Source organism: Thrips palmi, unplaced genomic scaffold, assembly GCF_012932325.1.
Source record: "Thrips palmi isolate BJ-2018 unplaced genomic scaffold, TpBJ-2018v1 HiC_scaffold_4, whole genome shotgun sequence".
Classification (NCBI taxonomy): Eukaryota; Metazoa; Arthropoda; class Insecta; order Thysanoptera; family Thripidae; genus Thrips; species Thrips palmi.
In genome coordinates this window covers 8,682,589-8,707,902 of record NW_023144631.1, presented here as the reverse complement: position 1 = coordinate 8,707,902, position 25,314 = coordinate 8,682,589, and the positions used below count along the sequence as shown (strand labels likewise).

General features: G+C 62.0%; 1 protein-coding gene across 1 annotated transcript; it reads right to left on the bottom strand.

The window, feature by feature from the left end:
* Nucleotides 1–999: 999 nt before the first annotated feature.
* LOC117649592 lies at nucleotides 1,000–24,913 on the bottom strand. Its single transcript, XM_034392483.1, has 8 exons — nucleotides 24,736–24,913; nucleotides 11,055–11,210; nucleotides 10,058–10,219; nucleotides 8,803–8,976; nucleotides 7,632–7,772; nucleotides 1,789–1,936; nucleotides 1,536–1,731; nucleotides 1,000–1,335 (listed from the first exon to the last, which is right to left on the bottom strand). The coding sequence occupies exons 1-8, from the start codon at nucleotides 24,911–24,913 to the stop codon at nucleotides 1,000–1,002; spliced, it is 1,491 nt and encodes a 496-aa protein (XP_034248374.1).
* Between the last annotated feature and the right edge of the window lie 401 nt (nucleotides 24,914–25,314).

Sequence of the window (25,314 nt, the reverse complement as noted above, 5' to 3'; positions counted from 1 at the left end):
TTAAATTCATAACATCGCAATACATTTTACTATGCCATTGCATATTTGAGAGCAGGCTTTAAATTTTGTTCTAACTTGACTAAAGGGCCTGCGCGTTAACTTTACCTGCCGTTATATACCCTATACAATCCAAAAATCAACAAATATAAAGTTTTTATCGTCAACAATTGAGGAAAATGAGGTGTACACTTATTCTATACCCATAGCCATTGGTGATTGTTAATAGGCTTTTAGATATGAAATGAAACACATGAGCATTATCTGTCACAAATATCTATCTTAGATATTGCCAAGCTACGAACTGTTTCTAATCATTATTATAAAAACACCTTGGGTTATCTTCACACAGCCAAAGAAGCACGAATTCAATACTTTCAGTCAGAATGAAATTGGGGACATTCTGAAAAAATGGGGAGACATTAAAGATTATCTGTCGGCTGAAAAGTTTTTCATCCGAGTATGGTACTACCATGTCCATGGATTTTCCATTACATTCTTGGTCATTTACAGTCTTTTTGGTTGAGTGTGGCATGGTTAATAAACTCTCAACTGAAAAAGTCTCCGTGTCATTCAATTCTTCAGAATATAAAAGAAGAGGTACAGTGTCTGACTGCATTCTGTTGTAAAACAAACACTTCACAATCGGCTACCTTGTAAGTTTATCATGCCTATCGTCAACTTATTTTTATTTAACTGATTTCATCCTGACAGGTGGTACATTCATTTCGAACAACAATTCCTGACAAATAGTCAATATACAGTGGTACAAAGTACTCGCTGAACTTCTCTCACAGACAGTATCTCTTTTCCCCACCATACTACACCAAGGCGAGCATTATCAGCTCAGCCCCATGTATACTAATGTAAAAAAAAGGGCAACCAATTAACCCCAGGGTAACAAAACAAACTATGTTATTTTTTAAAAAAAAAAAAGCCTCCAGCGGGAGTTGAACCCTTATCACCAGAAAATGTTAGTCCTCGGCACAGAGGCTGGTCAGGTCAGCGGCCATCGGGGGAAGTGCAGGACGAGGTCGACGGTCTCGGTGCCCCGGCGGAGGACGGCCCGGCGGAGGACGGGCCCGCGCCGCCGTTGGGGTCGCGCAAGGGCCGCGTCAGCTGCCCCATCTGGCCCATCTGGCCGGCCTGCAGGTGGCCGGCGTGCAGCTGCGCCGAGTGCATCTGCGCGTGCTGCGCGTGGGCGTGCTGCGCGTGCAGCTGCCGGGCGCGCTCGCTGCGCATCTCGGCGCGCTGCAGGTGCAGCGGCCGGTACCCGGACGGCCCCGCCATCATGTGGTCCTGTCGCTGCGAGCTGGACTGCGTGGTCCACACCACGTCCTGGAACAAGTCCAACGTCAGTCGGTATACCCCACGCCCCACGCGCGGAGGTCGTCCGCCTGGAGAGACTCTCGCGCTTGGGGTAGCGCCGGGCCAACCCCGGGGGTGTGCCGCGCCGCCGCGCCGCAAGACGAGCACGGGGTAGCGACGGGTGAATTAATTCAGAGCACCACTCGCGTGCCGCGTGTACTTGGTCCTACCTCGACGAGCTGGTCCAGGGCGGGCAGCAGCTTGTCGGTGGACATGGGGCTGAGCGGGTTGGGGCTGGGCCCGGGGCTGGGGCTGGCGCCCCGGCTGGACCTTCCCCCGAGCCCCAGCTCGTCGCCGCTGGCCGAGCACGCCGAGCCCGGCGTCTGCAGCCCGCTGAGGCCGGGCATGCCGCCGAGGCCCGCCAGGCTGGAGGGCGGGCACGGCGCCGAGCCCGGCACGCCGGCCGCGGGGCCAGCGCCCAGCGCGCCGAGGGGGTTCTGTAGTTGCTGCTGCTGCTGCTGCCGCCGCAGTCTCTGCTCTCTCTCCCGCTCGTAGCGCCGCATGCCGAAGCCCATGCTCTTGGTGGAGGACGCGCTGCTGTGCACCGACGCCGTGCTCTGCCGCCGCGACCCTGGCGGAGAGAAGGGGGCGTCAAGCAGCGTCGCGGTAGGCACGCAAATCGCGCTACGTTTCATTGTTTCGTCAAGTTTCGAAAAGAGTGTGCGTTTGAGCGGCTGCTTTTAGCTGTCTAATCTTGAGTTCGTTGGCAGATGATTAAAACGCGTGTCGAACCTTTTCGTGGCAGGTGACTGAGTCCACTACGTCGGCCAGGACTCTTGAAGGACGTCCTTTGTGTCTCTTTTCTGAGCCAAGGACAGCGGCTGGGTCAGCTGGGTCCACGACATGACCCCCCCCCCCTTCCCCTCCCGCTGGACGCGCCCCGAGCCCCGAGTGGTTGCGCGTCGCGGCTCGCGCTTCGATTAGCGCGGCCAGCGCGGGGCCCAACCCTGCCCTACGCCCTGCACTACGCCCTGCCCAGCGCGGCGGGGGGCCCTCCGGCGGGCCCTTTAAAGGGCTCCTTGGGTGAAGGGCACTGAAGCCACCGCAGGCAATCGGCTGCATACTCCTCATGTAACTAGCTGGCGTCAATCGATGCCCCCCCCCTCTCTCGCGTGGAATATCCCCCCTCCCCCCACAAAGGAGCTCCCGGGCGTCGCCACAAAGAAACAGCTTTGCCGCGCGCGTTCTAAATTTGAGCTACAATTTCGCGGCTGGAGCGAAGGGCTGGGCGTCCGGACCCGGCTCTGCGGCTCTGAATGACCCGTAATCATCGGCTGGAAATAGAGGCACACTCGCAAAGAAAGAAAGTTGTTTTCGCTTTGGCGCGCGCTCGCGCGGCCGGGCGGCGAGGCGACGCCTGGGGAGTGGGGACGCCCAGGCGGCCAAGGCGGCCTAGGGACGTTCAAGGCGCCTGCCAAGTGCGAGAGGCCGGCCCGCCGCGCGCCGCTGTGTGGCGGTACAGCCTATCGCCGCCACGGCGGGCGCTCCGCTCGGCGACCCGCTCGGCGACCCGCTCGGCGACCCGCTCGGCGACCCGCGGAGGAAATGGGGAAAACCCAGAAAACTGTCGGTGTTTTGGTGATTCTCTGGTATTGACAGCACGCCCGAACGCACACTCCACTACGTCACACGCGCGCTCGCGCTCGGCATCCACTGACTGCACATGCAGGCCGATGCGGGCCATGCGCACAGAGAGAGCATGCTGCGACGTGCCGCCAGGCTCCGCATGTCAAACATCCTCGAGCGGGGATTTTTTTTTTAAATATGAAAAGCATGACATCGAGCAAGCTACGCCACACAGCAGAGAGGCGTGGTTGACAGCCCCGCCTAACACGGGCACTACAGTTTGAAACAAAACTTGACGGAGAAATGGGTGAAAACACGAAAACACCACACGGATTCATGTCAACTACACACAAGTCGGCCATCGTGTTTAGCACAAACAAGAGTAGCAGCAAGGTAATTCTACGGCAGGCCGTGAGGCGAGCGCTCCTCGCGCCAAAGCGAATCCACGCCGGGATTGCGTTTCTGCGTTCCATTATCGGAATCCTTTGAAAAGAGAAACAAAAGCAAGAGCGTTCTCACGAAAAAACAAAACGGATTCATGGTTGGCGTCCTTGCGGAGATCCGCCCTTGGCGCGAGGAGCAGGCAAACACTACAGAGGGGCTTCCAGGATGGGTCGGGGGTCGGCCGGGGAAGCATTCGACTCGAAGCCGCAGAACGCCAACAAGACTCGGCGGGAAATTCATTTTAAGTTCGTCAGTGAAGTTTGGTGAAATGTTTTCGGATGAAAATAAAGAAGATTTCTGGCGTGAATATTGAGCGTGAGCGTGCTCCTGGGCGTCGCGACGCAGGCGAATGCTCCCTCGACCAGGGCAGTCTGTTCGTCGGGTGGACAGGGGACAGGGTTCGGGACTCGGTTCGGGAGCAGGGAGGGGGGAAGGAGAGTCCGTGAAAGGGGTCTTGCTGTCCTCAGCGTCTGTGTCACGGGACCGCGCGGCAGGATCGGCGGGAGTGGGAGGAGAAGGAGAAGGGGAAGGAGAAGGAAAGGGGAAGGAGAGAGAAGACAGAGGAAAACGGCGGAGATAAAAAGCAGACACGAGGGAGCCGTTTCCGAACGCCTTCCTATTCTAAAGAGGGAGCTGTTTTGCTTCATCAAGTGTGACAGAGGAGGGAAAGGGGTGGGGGCGTCTTGGAGTTGGGTGGGGGGAGGGGGGAAGGTTTATGACACGCAGCCTCTCCCTCTCTCTAGGACACAAAAAGCGCTACCGCCACCAAAACCACTCAAGGCGAGTAGTGGAAACAGAGACACGCATAGAGGAGCGGAAGGGAGTTTACCATGCGCATGCCAGTCGCAGCCCTGGGGACTCGAGGAGAGCAGACAGAGAAGAAGAAGAAGAAGAAGAAGGAAGAAAACAAGAAGGAAAGAAGAAGAGAAAGAGGAAGAAGAACAAATCAGAGCAGACGGCAAAACCGAGGCGGCAAATTCAAATTAGAAAAGCAAGGACGCCGCCTGTTGTGACGTCAAGCCTCCAATAACGGCCTCTCGACCGCCGCGGTGATTATTGTAAGTGCCCCGCCCCGCCCCTCCCCGCCCCACCCCGCCGTGCTGGTGTCCGAGGCCGTGCTGGTGGTCCGAGGCCGGTCAGATTCGTTAATTTCGGACGGGGTGGCGGCGACTCGCAACGACTTGCGGCCCCGGCCTCGGCCGGCCTCGGCACCCGAGGCTAATAATAATAAAAGCAAGAACGGCATTTTCACTCCTTTTTGATTCCTTTTTATGCCGGCGCGGCATGTCCCCTTGTCCCCCCGTCGCTATGGCTCGCAGACTCCCAGACGGCCGGGCGCGACATTGCTCGACCCGATGGCGTGGGGCCGAAGCCTTTTCAATAACGGCACCCCCCCCCCTCGCTGCCCCTCCGTCCTCGTCTAGGACTTATTAAGGAGGGGAAAAAAAGAGCCAAGCGCCGCTTTTATGTTCCTAGAGCAAGAAGTAGCACCGCCGTGCTGTGCCCGCTGTGCCCGCCGTGCCGCCCTTTGACGTGAACCACCTCGTGGCGGATCGCGAGGAGCAGCGAGACAGACTGCAGGGCAGGCTGGCAGGGGCTGATTCAGAGACAATGCACTGGAAGCGATGCCGCGATGTACGGTGCCGCGCGACATTGTGGGGCGCCCTGTGGCGGGCAGGGCACTGCCAAGTTGAAGGTCTTGGCATGGTTTGCCTCAAAATACAGAGAACGAGTGACGCGGGCGAATTTTTCAAAATCAAGTGCCTATGAACGGAAAAAATTGCTCAAATTTAAGAAACATCGAATTAAAAAGTTATGCAAAAAAAGACAAGTAAATATAATGCACATATGCCTTTCCATGGTGAGCGGATCCTTTCAGAAGGCACGGAGGAGGGGGAAAAGGGGCTTGCGTAATCAGAAAGAGTATCCCCATCCCCTAACGGTCCAACCCGAAGAAGGGGGACGTGTGCGCTGTTCTGCAGAACAGCCAGACTCGGATTCAGATTCAGATTTCCTTTCGGAGTGGTGATCTCCTTTGCAACACGCGGGACGTGTATCAAGGCGGAGTGCAGAGGCTCGCCCTACTGCACACATCTCGACGCCATCGCTCACTCACACACACTCCCTCTCTCAAACACACACACACACACGCACGAGCCCACATACACACACATACACAGTCTCTCTCACACACGCACACTCCTTCACACACACACTGGCGTCTGCCCCACTTCCACGATAGCATCCGATGCTGGTAAAGCAGGTCGAAATGGCTGCCTGTACGTGCAAATGCATCGTAACGCGCTTGTGCATGAATCTAGGTAACGCACTGGGGAAGCTTCCCCTCCCCTCCCCTCCCCTCCCCTCCCCCTCCCCGCATGCAATCGGCGTCTGTACCGCAGCATGACTCAAAGTGACGCATGTCGTCACAGCGCGCTGGAGGTTTGACGTCAGATGAAGAAAAAAAAAATTGGAAGAAGAAGAAGACGGAAACGAGAGGACAAGCGGGAGACGAACCGAAGAACGAGGGAGGAAGAGAACAGAAATAAAGAAATAACAGGGGATGGGATGACTAGCGAAAAAATTGTTGGAAATGTGTCAAAACGGGAGAGAAAAAAAATGGACGCATGACTGACCGATGGCGCGGGAAATTGTTACTGTGCGGGGGAAGCAGGAAGAAATGAAAGAGAAAGACAGACGCGAGAAGAACCAAGAGAGAAAGAGGAGGACAACGAGCTGTCAAAGCATTCTCCACAAACAGGCCACGAGACATACAGACAGACAGACAGACGTCAAGCAGACGGGCAGGCACGGGAAGTGTAGCCGAGGTTCGCGCTAGGCCGCTAGGGGTGCCCCTAGGTTCGCCGCTAGGGGTGCCTCTAGGCTCGCCGCTAGGGGTGCCTTCCAGTGCCCTCGTCCGTCCTCGTCGCGCGCACGGCACGCCGCCACTCCTCGCCTCTCTCTCTGTCTCTTTCCTTTGCGAACGTGGCAAATTTTCTACAGCTCTATTTTTTTTCTGTCAGTGTTTTAATTTTTACAGAACAAAGTCCGCGTAGCTCCGGCTAGTCCTTGCGGGTGGACCCTTGTGGCGGGACCAACAGGCTCGGACTGTTTGGAGCTTTCGTCTCGACTCTCTACTCGAAACGTGGTGCAGCGTCGCGCAGCGTCGCGCAGCGCGAGCTACTCTTGGCTACGCCAAGGCTACGCCACCACTACAAATTGGACAGGCTTGCCGCAGGCTTGCGTGCTACAGGAGAGGAGAGAGGCGTGCGGAGGGGGCGGGGCGGGGCGGCGGGGCGCGGAGACGGGGACGGCGGGGACCGGGAGGTTGCCTGGCGCAAGGCCTGGCGCATGGCTGCATATGGCGCATCAGCAACACCGTGCCGTCTACGCACACAAGGCCACAAGGGTTGGCTCCTTCCAGTTTCTGATTTCGGCGACAACACGAACGGGCTTGGCTGGGATGGCGATTCGAGGTTCGAGGTTTGGAGCGGCGTGCCCCGCGCCGCGCCGGAGGGTGTTTTGTCAGACAGGGAGCCGCGGCGCCGCGTCACCGCGTCCTCGCTCCTCAGTCGTCGGGGACATTGTTTGCTCTCCTCGCCGCGCCTCGCCGTCGCATCAGACGCAGCCCACTCGGTCTGCGCTGTGCGGCACCGTCTAAGGGGCGGCGTGGGCAAGGCACTGGTCTCCGCCAACACAGCCAACTCCGTCGTTTTGTCACCGGGACGCCAACAAATGCACAACTAGGCGTGGGTAACGCGGCCCTCGGCTCGGCCGTGCCTCCCCGTGCCGATCAGGCTAATGCGACCGACGGCGTCGTCAAGACGGTCGTCCTCCCTGCGCCGTCCCTTCACCTGGCCCCAGGCTGTCTCTCGCCCTCTGAGCCTGGTGGGCCTGGTGGGCCTGGTGGGTGGGACTGCCCCCCGGGCTGGCCGAGCAGCTGGCGGGTGTGGACGGGGGGCCGGGGGCGGTGCCGGGGGCGGTGCCGGGGGCGGGGGCGGCGGTTCCGGGCGGCGTCAGCGGCGACGACGCTGGCGGCTTGGGTTCCACAGGCGTCAGGGGTGGCGGCGTCGACGTCGGGACGGGCGGGGGGCAGTCGTCATCGTCCTGATCGTCCTCGTTCTCGTCCTCGTCCTCCACGTCCTCCTCGTCGTCCAGGTCGTCGTCCGTGTCCTTGTCGTCGACGGGGGCGTGGGTGGGGACGTGCGCCGTCTGGCCGCACGACATGAGGAGCATGGCGGCGGCCCGCGCCGCACCTGCGCGCGACGAGGACCCCAGTCCGCCCTGGCCGCCCTGGCCGTGGCCGAGACCGCCGTGGCCCAGGCCGCGAGACAGCGACCCCGACACGGAGCGCTGCGAGCCCGAGCGCGACGTGGAGCGGCCCGTCAGCGGCAGCCCTGCGACAGTCAAAAGGGGAAAGGACACAACGTTACTCCACTTCCAATGTCACCGAGCCGTTAGGGTTGGCCTCGGGCTGGCCTTGTGCTTTCCAAGCATCGATGCGGTACGGATTCTTTCTGCCTTCTGTGCGCGACTCGTCCTTCGCATGAGAATGGCCTTCCCGCTTTGTTTCGGCCTCCATTTGCATAAATTACCCTCCGTAATTACCCGCTCGTTGGGCGACGGCATGCTTCTACAGTGGTGCGACTAGCGCAAGCTCGAGAGTGAAGAGAGTGTCGCTGCGTCCAGCCAACCAGGACGATTGCCTTCGAAATTGCCGCCAAAACCGAGCGCGCCGTTTGGCGGCCCATTTCGAAACGGCGCTGATTGGCTGTGGTCCGATACCGAACAGGGCTTCATCGCTCGTCTCTCTCTCGCACGCGCCGGCGGGGCGGCGGGGCGGCGGGTCGCTCCACGCGTGCGAGAGAGACGGCGCGACGGAGCACTGTCCCGTCCGGGACCAGCCCGCTTGCTCGCTGGCCTTGCTGGCATACTCACGCGGCGGTCCGGTGCGGCACAGGCTGAGCGCCATCTTGCCGGCAGTCAGCTGGCGGAGGCTCATCTCGGACCCTGTCGAAACGGCCACAGTGTCTGACCAAGCCTACGGTGTACACAAAGGGTCTAAAGCGACATGTGTTGTTGTCTCGTGTTTAATCCGCAGTAAATGTGTGTTGAATCTGATGGAACGAGTGCCGAGAGAAAGCCTAGGTGCTGGCAATGAAAAACTTTTCTGTTTTCTTCATTTTGAAAAGGAACAAGAAGCTGTCAAGCTGGAAGCAGATTGAATTGAGTATCTAGTTTCTGGTTTCGAAAGCTTGCGCTATGCGCTCCTAAAGCCACGGCCGTCAGTAACAATTTTTTTACCAATTTTACCAGTTTTACCCGATTAATTTTGGCTCTTTTTGATTGGCACGCGGACAAGGGTGACTGTGGTAATTTTGTTTAATTTATGCCTGTGACGGTGGGTCTCCCATAGTCCAGACGTACCTGTATCGCTGGAGAAGAGGATGTGCGAGGGAGCCAGGTTGGCGTTGGCGAAGTGGTCCCGGGGCCGGCCGCCCACGAACAGCCGGAGCACGAAGCAGATGACGCCGGTGAAGAGGGCGATGCCCGTGGCCACCCCCAGCAGCGTGGGCAGGTCGGCCGTCAGCAGCACCAGGTCTGCGCACACCGGCGAACGAGCGTCAACAGGGAGGACAAACGAAGCGAGCGGATATTCGGGGGCGGCGTCGCGACGCGTCGGGGCGTCCCGCCTCGCCCTCACCCCACTGACAAAAGTGTTCTGAGAAACCGAATATCGGTAAAAATACTTTTTTTTTAAGTATAAAATAGTTGAGCTGGAAACTGCTAACACCAAACACAGTCCACCCCCGCACCGCACCACCCCATTCCACCCCTCCCAACGCAACGCAGAGTGAGTGACCTTTAGCAGGTCATTACTCACTACACTGTCTACTGTCTAGCGAATTAGCGCTGACAATCGCGCTGATTGCTGATGACTAGAAGCGGGGCGCTGACGACATTACGCCGCCCCGGCATAATTATTCACGTCCACGCTGTTGTTGTTGTTGTGCGTTCATGAAAAGGCGCTCTGTATGTGCCCCTCCCCTCTGCGTGCTCCCCTCCCCCTTCTTTCTAGATAGTTGGGGAAAAGTTAGGTGACACCGGCCCGGCGTGCTAGCTGTGCTAGTGGCCGGGGCGGCGCCGCTGTCCCATTTGCCCCTGGCGGCACAGCACGGCCCTCTTCCTTTCCCTTCCCTGCCTGGGGCACTGCCTGGGGCACTGCCTGGGGCACTGCCGGCACGGCCCTTCTGCATGGCCCTTCTGTGGGTCACCGCTCGATGGCTTGACTTTTATATGAAGCAGGCCACGCCCCGCCACGCCCGCCGGGGGGACGCCGGAGGGGGTCCTTTCGCCGCAGCAGGACTTCGGCCCAAATTATATCCGGCGAGTCGGTCACCTCCTTCCCGCGCGGCCGGACACGCTGTGGGCGGCCAGTCTGTGCGCCAGCCAATCTGGTTCAGCCACCGCTGCCGCACAGTGGGCCAGAAGACCGGTGGAGTCGCTGAAAAGGACTCGAATCGAACGTGTGACCCCATCATTGGATTCCTCGTTCAGAGCGCAAGCCATTGATGGGGTCACACGTTCGGTTCGGTCCCTAGCGACTCTGAAGCTCGAAGCGCGTCTAGAATTTTGGGTGCCTCCGCTTGTTTGCTGCCCCACTGTGTGAGCGGATACTCACCCTCCGAGCAGAAGGTCCTGCGGCCCTGCTTGTGCACGGCCACGGTGTGGAAGCCCGGCTCGCACTGGCACACCGCGTTGTGGTCCACCTGCGTGCAGCGCGCGTGCGAGTCCCAGTGCTGGCAGGCCGCCTGGTACAGGCACTGCTCGCCCAGCCCCACCGCTGCAACAGACATCAAACACCTTCACCGGCGCGCCGCGGACGCACTGAAAAAGAAAGGGTGCGAAATACGGCACCAGCCACGCCCCGGCCGGTTCAGCTCGAAAATTAGATTTCTTTTCATTTACAGCGAGCGTGAAGCCGAACAGTTATTTCGTCGCTCTCTCTGTCTCGCACTCACGCGGTCGGGTGTTGGGTGGCGGTGGACCCTCGCTTTGAAACAGAGCTCGTTCGTCGCCGCGCTGCCCCTCCCCCCCTCCCCCGGAGTAAATACTGTACGCCACTTGTACCAATGCGGGAAGGTCGAAAGGCACGTGCGGGTCCCCCACCCTTCCCCCGCCGCGCCCCGACCGACACCGCGCTGCCTCGCTGCCGCGCTGCCGCGTCCATCAAGCGAATTGAGGCGCCCTCGCGCGGTCAACTGATTTCCGCCTTTCCGTCCCTTTTCCTCTTTTCCTTCCTCTTTCCTTTTTCCCCTTTTCCGGGCCGCGGTCGCCATGGCGACGACCGCCGCTGCGCCGATTGGCCACGCCACCCGCGGACGCCCGCGGAGCAACAAAAACTCAAAGCGAAACAAAAAAAAAAAGGAGAAAAAACAATGAAAGCAGCAGCGGCACTCTCATTACGTCGCGAACCTGCGGCGATGTCCCCGTTCCCGTGAAAACCCGATTTGTGTTTTGTTTTTGTTTTTTGTTTCCGCGACGCGGCAAAGAGCAGTAAATAAATACGATCGGCGAAACAAAAAAAAACAGGAATGAATAAAAAGGGGAAAAGGGAAAACAAAAGGCACAGAAACAACATTTTGTCGCCGTTTGGTCGTTTACTCCAGGTTACTCACGTGCGGTGCAGCCCCGGATGGGGCTCACCTCGACGGGGTGCAGGTCGCCGCACTCGCAGCGGTGCGTGCTGGGGGAGCAGCGGACGTTCTGCAGCAGCGGCGAGCACGAGTTGGTGCACGGCCCGCCCAGCGTCGAGCCCAGCGGCGGCGCCACCTCTGCGAGACGGAGAACAGAACATTACGGTCAGCACGTCGTCGAGGAGCATGCACTGTGAAATAAAGCAATTTCTCTCGTCTTTTTGTTGTGTTGGGACACTGGGAAGGCTGGAGAAACACGCGGTGAGCAGCGACCGCTTGCCTTGCCCGGGGCCTGGACGGCCTGGACGGGGTAGGTCAGCTGCCGGGGTCACTGTATAAGAACGTGTTGCTCGGCGTGCGGGTGGCCGCCCGCCCGGCCGCCGCCGGCGAGGGACGGTACGGACAGACAGACAGGCAGACAGACAGAGGGGCAGGCGGACGCGCAGACAGGCGGGAACACAGGGAACACAGGCAGCAAGGAGGGGCGCACCCTAAGGTGGCGATCGATAGTGTGGGGCCGGGCTGGCCGTACCGGGCTGGCCGTACCGGGCCGCCTGCTGGAGGTGCCGGCCGTGTTTTAGTTGGGCCGGCTGTCTCCGGGAGGCACCAGCCACCGCAGCCGCGAGGCTCCCAGGGCTCTGAAGACCGCGCCGCCAGAGCACCGGAAGTCGCCGTCCTCCGGAGAAGGGAGGACCGAGGGTGCCAGCCAGCACCGCGACAGCGCGCCCAGCGCCCGGAAAGGTAGCAGGTAGAACGGGTGAGGGGGGGGGGGGGGGATCGTGCCGTTGCCACGGCAACCAGCCTGCAGGCACGGCTGGGTACGGCCGCCTGCAGCGTGGTCGCCATGGCGACGACGCGTCGCCTATGGGTGCTGCTGCTGCTGCACCGGACGCACTGCCAAACGCGATATGAAAAAAGAAAAACTCGATTTTTTTGCCCCCCCCCCTCCCAGCGCCCCAGCGGCCAATTCGCACATTTCCGGAGCACTGCGGCTGAAGCACCCTGGAGCTTTGTTGTACCCTTCCAATTCCATTTCATTCATTCATTCGTTCGTTCGTTCGTTCGTTCGTTCGTTCTTTTCAAAAGGCCGAGAATTGAGAATGCACCTGCTGCTGCTCTGAAATTGAATGGCCGGATGGCGGGAATGGGGGAGGGGAAAGGGAGGGGGAAGGGGGAGGGGAGGGGGAGGGAGGGGGGAGGGGGAGGGGGAGGGGGAGGGGGGGGAGGGGAGGGGGAGCCTAATTCCGCGGAGGGAGGCGGCCCGGGCCAGCCTGCCCCTCTCATTGCCAGCAGTCCGGCCGAGGCAGCTTCGTTTCATCTCTTTCTCGCCACAAAGCAGCAGCACCACCAGCAGCCCCGACCGGCCGACCCCAACCCAAGCTGCTTGTTCGCGGCGCGGAGAGCCGCTCGGCGTGTGTGGCCGCGGGAAAGGGGGGGGGGGACCAGCCCCGAGGGGCTCTTGCCATCGGGCGGTCTTACTCGAAAACAATGGCTGCCGGACGAGATGACGACGGACTCGTTAATAACGACGACGGCGTCCTCGTGATTTGCATATCGGCTGCGGAGCGTCCTCCTCGCTCGCTCTCTCTCTCTCTCTCTCTCTCGCACTCGAGGCCGTCTCGGCACTGCCCGCGAGTGTGCGAGAGAGACAGACGCAGCTCTTGGCGGCGCGGGGAAAACGAGAGGCGCCGCCCTTCCGAGAGGAACATTGTTTCCGCATATCGACGATTCCGCGATTGCGGCCGCCGAGCCGCCGAGCCGCCAGAGCGGAATACGGAATGCCCGATGAGAGGACGGTCTCCGCGACGCGCCGCGCCGCCACGCCGCGCAGCCGCGCATCGGTTCAGTTTTATTGTTTCCTTTTCTAATTCCTGGAGCGTGCGCGGGGGTGCGGCCGCGCGCGCAGTCGGTAAGATTATACCCCAAACGAGGCAAAGTTGAATTACTTTTCAGAAGTGTTTTGTAAGATCGAGACGATAATGTTGACTGGAGTTGGTTGTAGTTTCCCTTCGAGCCTGGTCCGGGTGGTGTTGGTGGTGTCGGCGGGGACGGCCCGGACACGCTGAGCCGGGTAAGCTGGCAGTCCGCAGAGCAAATCCGGCCCAAGCCCTGCAGCCGCCTGCCGCCCTTTCGCCCCGCCGCTGTTGGCCTGCGAGTCGGACAGTGGGGCGACACTTCATTTGCCGCGCCTCGCTAAATGATGGATACGGCCAAACAATCGCCCCTCGCCCGCCCCGGACTCTCTCGGACGTTCGCCGCGAGTCGCAGGGGCCGCCAACGAGGCCCTCGGCGTGAAGGGCCTGGAAGGGCCGGGAAGGGCCGGGAAGGGCCGGGCCGTGCGCCGGCCGGATAAACAGAAGCAGAGGCTGCAGGGCTGGAGGGGCTGGAGGTGGGTGCCGATCAGGCGTGCCGGGGCGACTTATCTCCAGCAGATAGGGAACCGGGTCAGGGCGCCAGGGCCAGAGCGAGGCGAGGCGAGGCGCCTTCAAAGAGTCGGGCGTCCTACCTGTTGGCGTGGTACACTGCGACGCAGCGTGCCAGCACCAGACAGACAGCGCGGCCTAGCCTTGGCCGAGCCCCTGTCGAGTCCGGGGTAGGCCGTCCCGCGGCACAGGCGCTCACAACGGGCCGCCTACCCCGACGCGTCAGGCGCTCGGCCCGCCGCGCCAACGTCTGTCCTCTTCCAAGTCCGGCTTGCCTAGATCGTGTTGATAGGCAACAATCAGGGACGTCTGCAGGGCAGGTGACGCGTCGCGTCACACAGCTCGCCACTCCTTCACGACGATAGTTATCAGTGCAGTGCGTTTCCGTGTTGCAGGTCAACCATGTCGACGGAGGACGCCGCGGGCCCTGCGGCCGAGCCGGAGGCCCTGGAGCAGGAGGCACCGCAGGCCGAGGACGCCGTCAGCGTCCCGCCTGACGCGCCACCCGCGCCAGCCGCGCCAGCCGCCACGCCCACTGCAGCAGCGGTGTCCGCGGTGGCGGCGGTGGCGGCCGTGAGCGCCCCGACGCCCGTCAGCGTGCTGTCCACGGAGCCGCGGTCCTCGGAGCGCGGCAAGCGCGCCAAGCCGCCCTTCCGGCTGTGCTTCACCGTGCCGGGGGTCGTGGGCCGGTCCGCGCTGCCGCCCGCCAGCACGCACGCCGCGCCCGGTAAGCCCGCCGGCAATCAGGGATCAGCCGACGCGCTGCGGCGCTGCGGCGCTGCCAAATCCGAAGCGGGAGAGACAAACCACAGACCAAACGCTGGCCGCAGCGCACCGCAGCGTGAAGCTTTGGCTCAAAACAGCCCGCGGCGTGCTCCGTTTTTCCGCATTTATTGTCGGCATCGCCATCGGCCCGGAAATGGCGGCCGTTCCGGAGTCACGCCCTGCCCTGCCCGTCCGTGTTGTGTGGTCCGTGTCCCCCGTGGCCAGGCTGGCCCAGGCCCTACACTGTAGGCAGGCCGAGCCACGCCACCGGCAAAATGCAGCGCCCCAATTGCGTCCTAAATCTTTCAGGCATTCAAATTTAATCTCCGGCGGGAAGTTGGAGGGCGAGGCGGAGGCGGAGGACCGCGCCCCCGGGCCTGCCAACCTTACGGACCTAACGGCGCCAACTTTTTGACCGACCGTCTGGCTTTGGTTTGACTTTCCTGTCACAGCGGCAGTGTGGCCACCTTCACTCGGTCGTTCATTAAAAAAATGCCGGCCTCGTCCACGTCGGCCATGACGGCCACGTCGGCCAGGTGCGCAAATTAAGTAATCACCCTGCCCTGCGGAGGAGGCAGCCCTGGCGGAGTTCGAGGCCGGCCCGCCCAGTGCCGCCACCAGGACGTCCGTCGCCTCGTTGCCTCTGCTGCACTGCAAAACTCGGCAAAACTTGTGACGGCTCGGCTCGGCTTGCAGCGAACGCGGTGACCGGCAAGTTCTACTCGCGGGAAGAGGAGAAGATCCGGACGCAGCTGCAGCGGGTCGTGGAGGAAGAGCAGGCGGCGCGCGCGGCCGCGGGGACGCTCTGCGAGGAGGAGGCGGAGGCGCGGCGCGGCCGGGGACTGCTGGAGAGCGCCAGGTGGGTGGGGGCTCTGTCTCTCTCCCTCGCGAGGAGAGTCCCGTTGCGGGGCGCGGAGCGAGGGAGACAGAGCGATAAAGCACCGTTCGGAATCGGCTTACAGCCAGCCCACTGCCAGCCCACTGCCAGCCCGCCCAAGGCTCACTTTGGGCGGGAAATTTGATCCGGCTGTCGTGAAGGCCCTCAACTAGCTGCTCCCGGAGGGGGTAACGCGGTAACGTCCCCCAGCATGGCGCTGCATGGCGAAGCGGGCCGTCAGCGCGCTGGGCGTAAATCGGCCGACAAGCTCATTCCGCGTCGTCTGCAGAGTGCCTGGCCCCATTAGGGGCCCGGCCCGGGGCCCGCGCCATTGGAGAGCCCAGTGCCTCTCTGTCTCTCTCGCACCGCTCTCTACGGGACGCCATGAGTGTGTGAGAGAGGCGGAGCGACGAAAGCACTGTGCCTGCCGCCAGGGTGTGTTCGCGCCGTTCGCGGCGAGGGGGGACGGCAGCCACGTTGCTTCTACTGGAAGGTTCCTGTTGTAGGTATGGCCAGTACCCGCGGCCGCTGGTCCCGCCGGGGAAGGGTGACCGCCGCCTGCACTTCGCCAACCGCACGTCCGAGATGGTGCGCGTGCAGTGCCAGATCGCCAGGGCCGCGGCGCTGGCCCCGCTGGCGGGAGCGGCAGCCGGTGGCTACGGCGGCGGCCTGGGCTCCAGGAGGGGAGCGGGCGCGGGGGCCGGAGCCGCGGCGGTGCAGGCCGCACAGGCGGTGCAGGCCATGGGCTGAGGAGATTGTCGAGGACGCCGTCGAGGACGCCGTCGAGGACGCCGTCGAGGACGCCGTCGAGGACGCCGTCGAGGACGCCGTCGAGGACGCCGTCGAGGACGCCGTCGAGGACGCCGTCGAGGACGCCGTCGAGGACGCCGTCGAGGACGCCGTCGAGGACGCCGTCGAGGACGCCGTCGAGGACGCCGTCGGACGCCGTCGAGGACGCCGTCGAGGACGCCGTCGAGGACGCCGTCGAGGACGCCGTCGAGGACGCCGTCGAGGACGCCGTCAACACACTCAGCTTACTAATTCCAACTTCCAGCAAATTGATTCTATTCTCCAACGGTCTTCTCGAATAAATAAAACTGATTGATGTGCGAATCGAATTTGTCTCGGAGTGGTGTGGCGGCGGGCTCCGCTGCTACGCGGCGAGCCTAAAGAGCCACGGCGCCGCCCAACTTGCTTAATTCTTGAAACTTTGCCTTCCGTGGCGTGCTGCGCGGAGCCTCGCAGAGCCTCACAGTGCTGCGGCGCAGTGGCGGGGCCGCGCACATTCAGGCCAGAGGGCGTGGTGCTGCGCGGCTGGGTGCAAACGAAGAGAGCGATTTCACGCAAAACACACCCACCCCGCCACGGCCCACCCCACCCCTATCCCCTGCGCGCATGGGTGCACACACTCACACACACACACACACTCACTTCATCGGGTTAGCAGATTGCAATCTTTTTTTCTTCATCAGAATGGCGTCACCCAGAATTGTAGTCCGATAAAAAGAGAATCAGTGCAGAAGGGAAATTGCCAGGTTATCGGAACCTATTTGAATATCAGTCCGATGCCCCCCCCCATCTTTTTTGTTTCAGAGACACTTTACGCCGAAACGCGACTCAGGTGTGAGCCACTTCCATTTGCACACACACACACACACACGCGCGCGCGCGCGCGCATCGCGAGAGGTGCACGGGCGTGTGTGTGTTTGGGGAGAGGGAGAGGAGGGGGTTATCGTCGGATGGCACTACATCCCTGACCCACTTTGCCCCCTTCCCGCGGTATTTCGCCGCACGCGTGAACACTTTGGCTGTGTGTATGTATGTGCGCGCACTTCTGTGAGTTTGTGTGAGTGTATGTTTCTGAGGTGACTCACGTACGTCGGTGTGCTAAACCAAAGGGAGCCACTCAACGCGGCCTGAGATGATGATACACCTCCACGACGCCGAAAGCCACGCGCAGCGCGCAGACCTGGAGGAGGCCTCGCCTGCCTCGCCTCGCCTCGCGTCGCCGAGCCACGTCAAAAAGTCCGCCGAGTCCGCCGCACTCCGTGCACTCCGTGCTGGCAGCGTCCCACTTACGCAAATTAGGCCACATTAGCCAAGCCCGTCACATCCAGCTTGGCTTCCCAAACCTAGCGCAACCTGTCTTTTAAATCTACCATTAAATGGACTTACATGACCTCATCTAAACTAACATTAAATCCTACTTCGCTTTCTTGCTGGCGCGGAGGAGTGCGAGTGGAGTGCGCTGTCCGCTTGCCTTTGTCCCGCTTTGCCTCGGCCTTCGGCATCGGAATCCCCGCGAGTAGTTACGCAGGCCCACTGTAAGGTGATCCATAGTGCCGCGATTCGGCGGGCGGCCTTTGGCGCCGGGGCCTCGGCCGGGGCGGCACCCCAACAGGCACATCGGTCGATGCCCATTTCACGCCGTCTTGATGGTCTTGATGGGGCCGCCCGAGGGCCGGCGCCCCAACCCGACCGCATTCACCGCCAGGACGGCCAGGGCGGCCCGGGCGACCGCCACGCCGACCGGACTTGTCCGACAACAAGCAGGCCGTGTTGATTCTCGGCGGGGCCCTTTGTGTTCCGCGCTCCGCCATCGACGTTCCGCTCCCCGTCTCACACAATCACTCCGGGGCTGGAACAACGCGGAGCACTGCGGAGCAGCGCTGGGCGTGGCTAGGCGTGGCTGTGGCGGCGCTACGCAAACGAGGTGACCACCGCCACCACCGGCACGGCCGAGGGGCCGAGGGCACGGCCTGCAGGCCCTCGGCGAGGCTGTCCTCCAGGAACGCGCCGGCCCGCCCCCTCTAGCCCCCTCTAGCCCCCTCTAGCCCCCTCCGGCCGCTCGACCAACTTTGCTTCTCGATCGATAGAAATCGCATCCTCATCCCCCCGCCCCCTGCGGTACCAACATCGCCACAACTAAAGCCGATGCTGATCACGGCCTCTCAAACGCGCCGCTCGAGCGTGCCGCGTGCCGCGTGCCGCCCCGACGTGCTAATCCTGGTCGGCCTGGGCTCAGCCTCAGGCACCGCCAGCACCAGCCGCGCGGGGACGCGAGGGGCTCCGAGTCCGGGCCCTCCTTCGCCTCCAGAGCACACAGCACAGCCGCCACCACACGGCCCGGCTGCGGGCGGACCTGCGGGCAGGTGCGGGCGGGTGTGGTGTCTGCTGGCCCTGGCGCCCTGTCCTGGGCGAGAGGGAGGAGGGCGAGAGCGGCGAGAGCACAGGGCGGCAGAGCAGAGGCCCGCTGGGACCAACACAGCAGGAGCAGCGCTCCGACATGACACCCGTGCAATTTGCAGGCGCCAAGAGCCCCGCCATACGCCTTGTGTGTCGCTCCGCCCGCCCCTCCCCGCCCCTCCCCGCCCCGTTCCCACCGCGGTGGGGCCAAACCGCACGCCGCGGGCGCCATGCCACCGCCACCGGACGGGGCGGGGCAGAGCGCGGGGGTGGTGCGGCACGTACTCCAGGAGGGGCGGGGTGGCGAGGGGAGGCGGTCGTCGTGTCGAGCCGATCACGTATTCTGTTGGCTTTACAGATATTGCTGGGCGCGCGCGACGCGGCGCGACGGCGCGGAAATGCTTCCTGCGGTTCAGCTGCTCCTTTTTCCTTTTTCTTTCTTTTATTTTCTCTCTCCCCGCGCTGTCTCATTTTGTTTTGATGAACAACGCGGACGGGGGACGGGGACGCGGCTTTCCGGGGCACCGGCGGCGGCCCGCTCCAAGGCCCGCTCCAAGCCCGCTCTGTGCCTCTGCGGCCTGGCCTGCGGCGGCGGCGGTGCTTTCCGGAAAGCAGATTTCCTCTACATGGTAATTGTTTTAGTGACGCTGGCCGGGCGGACGGCGGGCGGCGGCAGGAAGTTGTATCGGACTTGGCCGCGGCGCCGCGGCACTCTCGGGTCTCGAGCTCCTCGTCTCCCCCGCCCCTGTTCCCTCGAGCGAGTCCGCCTTTATTGCTCTCGACGCCCGGTTCCCTTATTCCCTTATTCCCCCGGTTCCCTCGGTTCCGTGCAGTGCACCACTCGCCGCCTCACCGCCGCGGCCCCTCCAGCCTGCACAGCCTGCACTGCCCCCGTCCCGCTTGTTCACGACCCGTCGCAGCCACTCCGCTGCACTGCCCTGCCGGACCTCCCTGCCCGCCCCTGCCGCCACCGGTGGTCTGGCCGAAGCCCTGGATGTGGGCCAGGAGGAGTGGAGCAGGTGTGGCAGGGAGGCGGCAGCCCGACCAGTCACTGCAGCCGCCATGCCATGCCAGCCGCTCGGGTCGGGGAGCGCAGAGCGTCGCGCAGAGTTTCGCGGAGAGCGCCGTGGAGATAGGCCGCCCCGGCGGACTGCGGACACGGCTGCGCGCCGGGCAGGCCCGCCGCCACGGCGCTCTCCGCCGCGTTGCCACGTCCACGTCAGCATGGGGCAGGCCTTGGGGCAGGCTGCCGGCCAAGATAGCGCAGCACGACGCCGGCAGAAGCAGAAGCAGAGGCAGAGGCCGTAGGAGCGGCGCCCTCTTTGCTCTTGCTGCGCTGTGCTTGCCCCGCTCTGCTCCGCTCTGCTCCGAGCGCGCAGATAATGTATGGAGGGGAAGGGGGAGGGGGTCCTGGTCCAGGAGGACGTCGTTAGCGGCGCCAAAGCCAAAAGCGCGCCGGCGGCACACGCCGAGTTTGAATAATACGAGACGTCGTTGAAAGCGGCATGACAATGGGGATTCGAGGAATCTGCATGCGTTTCGCGTTTGCGTCTGGCGGAGTCGGGTCTATTTCCGGTCCACTTAACGACTGGCGGGCTGGCGGTGCGCCTCCGCCGCGCAGCGGGCGCAGCGGGCGCAGGTAGCCGCGAATCACGGCCGACGCGACGCAACACCGACTCGCGAGGAGCGAGGAACTTTGGCAGTCCGTCCGGCAGACGGCCAGGCCGAGGGCCGGGCCGAGGGCCGGGGGCAAAGCAGTAAAACAAAACTAAGTTTCCTACAAACTGGAACTCGGGGAGAGTGGATGAGGCTGCAGGCTTGCCTGCTGCTGCTGCCTGCAGTCGCGGCTGGGAGGTGCAGAAGAACATCGAGCGCGAGTACGGCGGCTGTACGTGCTCCGGGACCCGGGACGTGCCTGACGGCGTGCTAGCCGTTTGAACCACCACCGCGACTCGAACCCTGGCCTGGAGATTCGAAGACCGTCGCCTCCACCGTGGCCCATGCGAGCCGACGATGGGGTGGGGCCTTTGACGCGTCTGGCTGAGACGCAACGCACCCGATGCGGATCCAGCCTGTCTTCAAATACCCGGCCACCCTGCGATCGCCTGCCGGCCTGGTGGGCCTTCTTGGCGTGCGTACCGGCGTAGGGCGCCGCGCTGCTTTTGGCCGGCCCTGCACTGCAGGGCTTGCAGGGCCCGCGGGGCCGGCCCTCCCCCCTCCCCCTCCCCCTTCCCCGCGTTCGCCTTTTCCGCGACTCCCTCGGCGTGGCGGCGATGCCGTGGCGGTGGGAGGGGGCTAGGGGGCTAGGGGGCCGTAGTATCGACTCGATGCAGTCTGCGGCTCTCTAGACAACCTGGATCGCTTCCCGCATGAATCCCTCGTGTCTCCCAATAGGCGCGACCGGGCCGGACTGGGCGGCACGACACGGCACGGCACGACACGGCACGGCACACACCCGCATGCGCCGGCCGCCACGCCACGCACACGCACCAGAGTCGAGAGGGCTGCCAACCTCAGCCTGTCTACCAGTCAGTATACGGGCTGTGTTCTGAGGTTGGCAACCCTCTCGACTCTAAAGCCAGTCTAAAGCTCGGTGGGGATTTTCGCCTAGTAATTTGGCAAACGCGACGCCGGGACACGCCACGCCACCATGACGGCGGCATTCAGAGCGATTCAGCGCGATTCAGAGCGGTGCCGTGCCAGTCGTGCCAGTCCCGCGTCCAGTTAGACAGCCCAAAGGCCCAAAGGCGCCGCGTGGAGGGTCGGCCCAAAGGCCAGCGCGGCAGCGAGGCCGTGAGGCAGCGAGGCTCGAGCACTCGGGCCGGGCACTCGATTTCAATTTCCCATGCCGCTGCTGGCTTTCGCATAGAGCCGCCGGCAGAAAACGAAAATCGAAACGACACGGTTCCATTTTTTTTCAGCCCCGCTCACAGGAAGTGTCTCCGCGTGATCCGTTCTGATCGGCGTCCTTCCGGCCCGGCCCGGCACGCCCGCCGCCCTGATGTTGACCCGCGTAATTCGATCGGGTCCTGGTCGTTCCTGTCCATTCCTCCGTCCCAGTCAGGGCGTCGCGGAGTGTGGCGGGCGTTTTACTCGTTTTACTGCGCCCGACCGCTCGGCCCGTCCGGCCGTCCAGCCCGCTGCTGGGGTTGAGGATGGCCGGCGTGCCGCAGCGCCGCGCAGCGTGCTGTCCTGTCCAGCACGCGAGGAGGGAAGCGGCTAAGGGGGCACGCGGAGAGCGAGAGAGCGAGAGAGAGCCCCTCTACTCGCATCGCAGGCACAGGCAGGCCCTCGGCCCGAGCAGTCCCCCGGGCCCGCTCGCCCGGTCAATACACCCACACTCCCCGCGGACTTCCAGTGACGGCGCGCGGCGCGGCATGGCGCGGCGTGTGCGGGATGGCAGCCTAGCCGGACCGACGGCCGGGGCGGGCCGGGCCGGGCCGGGCCGAGGCCGAGGCAGGGGTGGAGGGTCGGGAGGGGCTTATGTTTGGGTTCCTCCACAAGAGACGTATAATACTTTCAAGGTATATATGCTGCGGGGTGAAGCGAGCTGGGCTCAGCTGGAGGGGCGGGGGCGGCGCAGGGCACAGCGGTGCCGGGGGCGGGGGGCGGGGGAAGGGAAGGGATAGGGCAGTGGTTCTCAACCTTAGGGTCGCGACTCCAAGCGGGGTCGCGAAATTTTTTTAAGGGGTCGCGGCGATGCTGGGGTCGTGTTTTAGGACGATTTTAAGCAGCCACTGCGTCTGATCCGAGGCGGGCATTTTGCTCCCTCAACGGGCAATCGGTCTTTGGACCTTCCTTTAGCATGCCTTTGTTACGGAGTGCAATTATCAGTCTTAGTTTGGGAGCAGTATTGTCTCAAAGTTGGCCGAAACGCTCAGAAATGTCTATGAAAAATCGTGTTTTGGGCCGATTTTAAGCAGCCACTGCGTCTGATCCGAGGCGGGCATTTTGCTCCCTCAACGGGCAGTTGGTCTTTGGACCTTCCTTTAGCATGCCTTTGTTACGGAGTGCAATTATCAGTCTTAGTTTGGGAGCAGTATTGTCTCAAAGTTGGCCGAAACGCTCAGAAATGTTTATGAAAAATCGTGATTTGGGCCGATTTTAAGCAGCCACTGCGTCTGATCCGAGGCGGGCATTTTGCTCCCTCAACGGGCAATTGATCTTTGGACCTTCCTTTAGCATGCCTTTGTTACGGAGTGCGATTGTCAGTCTTAGTTTGGGAGCAGTATTGTCTCAAAGTCGATCAAAACGGTCGCAAGTGTCTTTGAAAAATCGTTGTGACTATTTTGGTCAACTTTGAGACAATACTGCTGCAAACTAAGACTGATAATCGCACTCCGTAACAAAGGCATGCTAAAGGAAGTCCAAAGACCAATTGCCCGTTGAGGGAGCAAAATGCCCGCCTCGGATCAGACGCAGTGGCTGCTTAAAATCGGCCCAAAACACGATTTTTCATAGACATTTCTGAGCGTTTCGGCCAACTTTGAGACAATACTGCTCCCAAACTAAGACTGATAATTGCACTCCGTAACAAAGGCATGCTAAAGGAAGGTCCAAAGACCAACTGCCCGTTGAGGGAGCAAAATGCCCGCCTCGGATCAGACGCAGTGGCTGCTTAAAATCGGCCCAAAACACGATTTTTCAAAGACACTGCTGACCGTTTCGGCCAACTTTGAGACAATACTGCTCCCAAACTAAGACTGATAATTGCACTCCGTAACAAAGGCATGCTAAAGGAAGGTCTAAAGACCAGTTGCCCGTTGAGGGAGCAAAATGCCCGCCTCGGATCAGACGCAGTGGCTGCTTAAAATCGGCCCAAAACACGATTTTTCAAAGACACTGCTGACCGTTTCGGCCAACTTTGAGACAATACTGCTCCCAAACTAAGACTGATAATTGCACTCCGTAACAAAGGCATGCTAAAGGAAGGTCCAAAGACCAGTTGCCCGTTGAGGGAGCAAAATGCCCGCCTCGGATCAGACGCAGTGGCTGCTTAAAATCGGCCCAAAACACGATTTTTCAAAGACACTGCTGACCGTTTCGGCCAACTTTGAGACAATACTGCTCCCAAACTAAGACTGATAATTGCACTCCGTAACAAAGGCATGCTAAAGGAAGGTCCAAAGACCAGTTGCCCGTTGAGGGAGCAAAATGCCCGCCTCGGATCAGACGCAGTGGCTGCTTAAAATCGGCCCAAAACACGATTTTTCAAAGACACTGCTGACCGTTTCGGCCAACTTTGAGACAATACTGCTCCCAAACTAAGACTGATAATTGCACTCCGTAACAAAGGCATGCTAAAGGAAGGTCCAAAGACCAGTTGCCCGTTGAGGGAGCAAAATGCCCGCCTCGGATCAGACGCCGTGGCATGTTAAAGGAGGGGTCCCGTGGGGTCGCGAAATTTTTCCTGGGGGTCGCGGAAATTTTTGGCTTCAAATTTGGGGTCGCGAGCCGAGAAAGGTTGAGAACCGCTGGGATAGGGGGAAGCCAGTCGGGCGAGGCGAGGAGGTGTGTTCCCTGCCCTGGGTCCGTGGGCCCCTCGGTCGGCCGGTGTCGCTGGCCCGGCTGGCCCGGCCCGTCCGTTCGCCGTTTGGCCGCCAAATCATGCCCCGCGCCCCGCCCTTGCATACTTAACGCTCCCGCACAAAGGCTGGGGGTGGAGGGGTGGGCGCGTGGACCACGTGATAAAAATAACGCAGTGGCGGCGCGGCAGCGCACCGTGCGCAGCAAAGGCGCTACCTCCGGCATCATCATCGCGGTCCAGAAATCGCCGTAAAAAATACAAATGTGCGGGCCGAGGCCGGGGCCGAGGTCGCGCGCGGTCAGTGCGGGTCGGCGAGCGAGTGCTCCTCGCTTACCGTACCCCAAGCCCCGAAAAAGGGAAATGGAGGAATTTGTGAAAGGCGGGGATGTTGTTTTGTTTTATTCATTTTTCGTTTCGTTTTTTGTCCGCCGAGGCAGGAAACCAACGTCCACGCCTTTGTTTTTCAGTGGACCTTTAACATTCCCCCCTCCCCCAAACGGCCACCTTTCCATTTAGCGCAAAATTACGCCGCGCCGTCCAAATCCCCTGGTTTCATAAAGCACGCACTGAGGGCCCCGTCGTGGGGCTTCCGACCCGGAGTGACCCCCCCCCCCCCTTTCCTCTGCCCCATCCACTCCCCTCACCCCCTCACTGCGCACGCGTGACACCGAATTCACGTGCACCGGGGCGGAACGGCGGGAGCGGCGGCAGCGGTGAGAGCAGCACGCACGTGACGTCACGCCAACCCCTTGACCCATCGCTTGCCCTCCCACACGCGCACGGACACACACACACACACACACACACACCACACACACACACACACACACACACACACACACACACACGCACACGGCGGATAGGTAAACAAAAGTCCGACTGTACCTGTGTGGTTGCCGTCGTAGTCCTGGTCGTGGCCCTCGGCGGGCGAGGGCCCGTCGTCGTCGTCGTCGTAGTCATCGTGGTGGAGCGGCGACCCCCCCGACGAGGCCGCCACCAGAGCCGCTGCCTCCGGGGCGTCCGGGCCGTGCCCGACCTGCCCAAGCTGCCCCTGCCCCGTCATCGCCCAGGTGCGGCACAGCAGCAGCGCGAGCAGCAGCAGCCGGCCTGGCAGTCCTGGCGGGGGCAGCCTCCGGGCCGCGAGCGCCGCGAGCCTCCGGGCCGGGGCGGGGGCGGCGAACATCTCATGGCTCACCTGTGCACGCCACGCCACGCCACGCCACGCGCCCCGACTACGCCACGCCGCGCATCGCCCGCGTGCGGTACGTCACGCGCGGTACGTCACGGCACCACCGCCTGGTCCTGCGCCTCCTGCACCCTCGGCCTGCCTCGGCCCTCTCGGCCCCTCCGAGCGGCCGTGCATCGACGGACTGAGCTGAGCTGGTCTGCTCCGCGGGGCTCCGCGCTCCGCACAGCATGCTGCTCCGCCGCCCACCCCCGTCCACGCCCCCGTCCACGCCCCCG

Excerpts from the sequence above, each read along its gene's own strand:
- LOC117649592 (XM_034392483.1), bottom strand. The coding sequence starts at position 24,913 with ATGACGGGGCAGGGGCAGCTTGGGCAGGTCGGGCACGGCCCGGACGCC. Across the intron at positions 11,211-24,735 it reads CTACGACGGCAACCACACAG|AGGTGGCGCCGCCGCTGGGC; the intron begins GTACAGTCGGAC and ends TCCGTCTCGCAG. Across the intron at positions 1,336-1,535 it reads CCCTGGACCAGCTCGTCGAG|GACGTGGTGTGGACCACGCA; the intron begins GTAGGACCAAGT and ends GACTTGTTCCAG.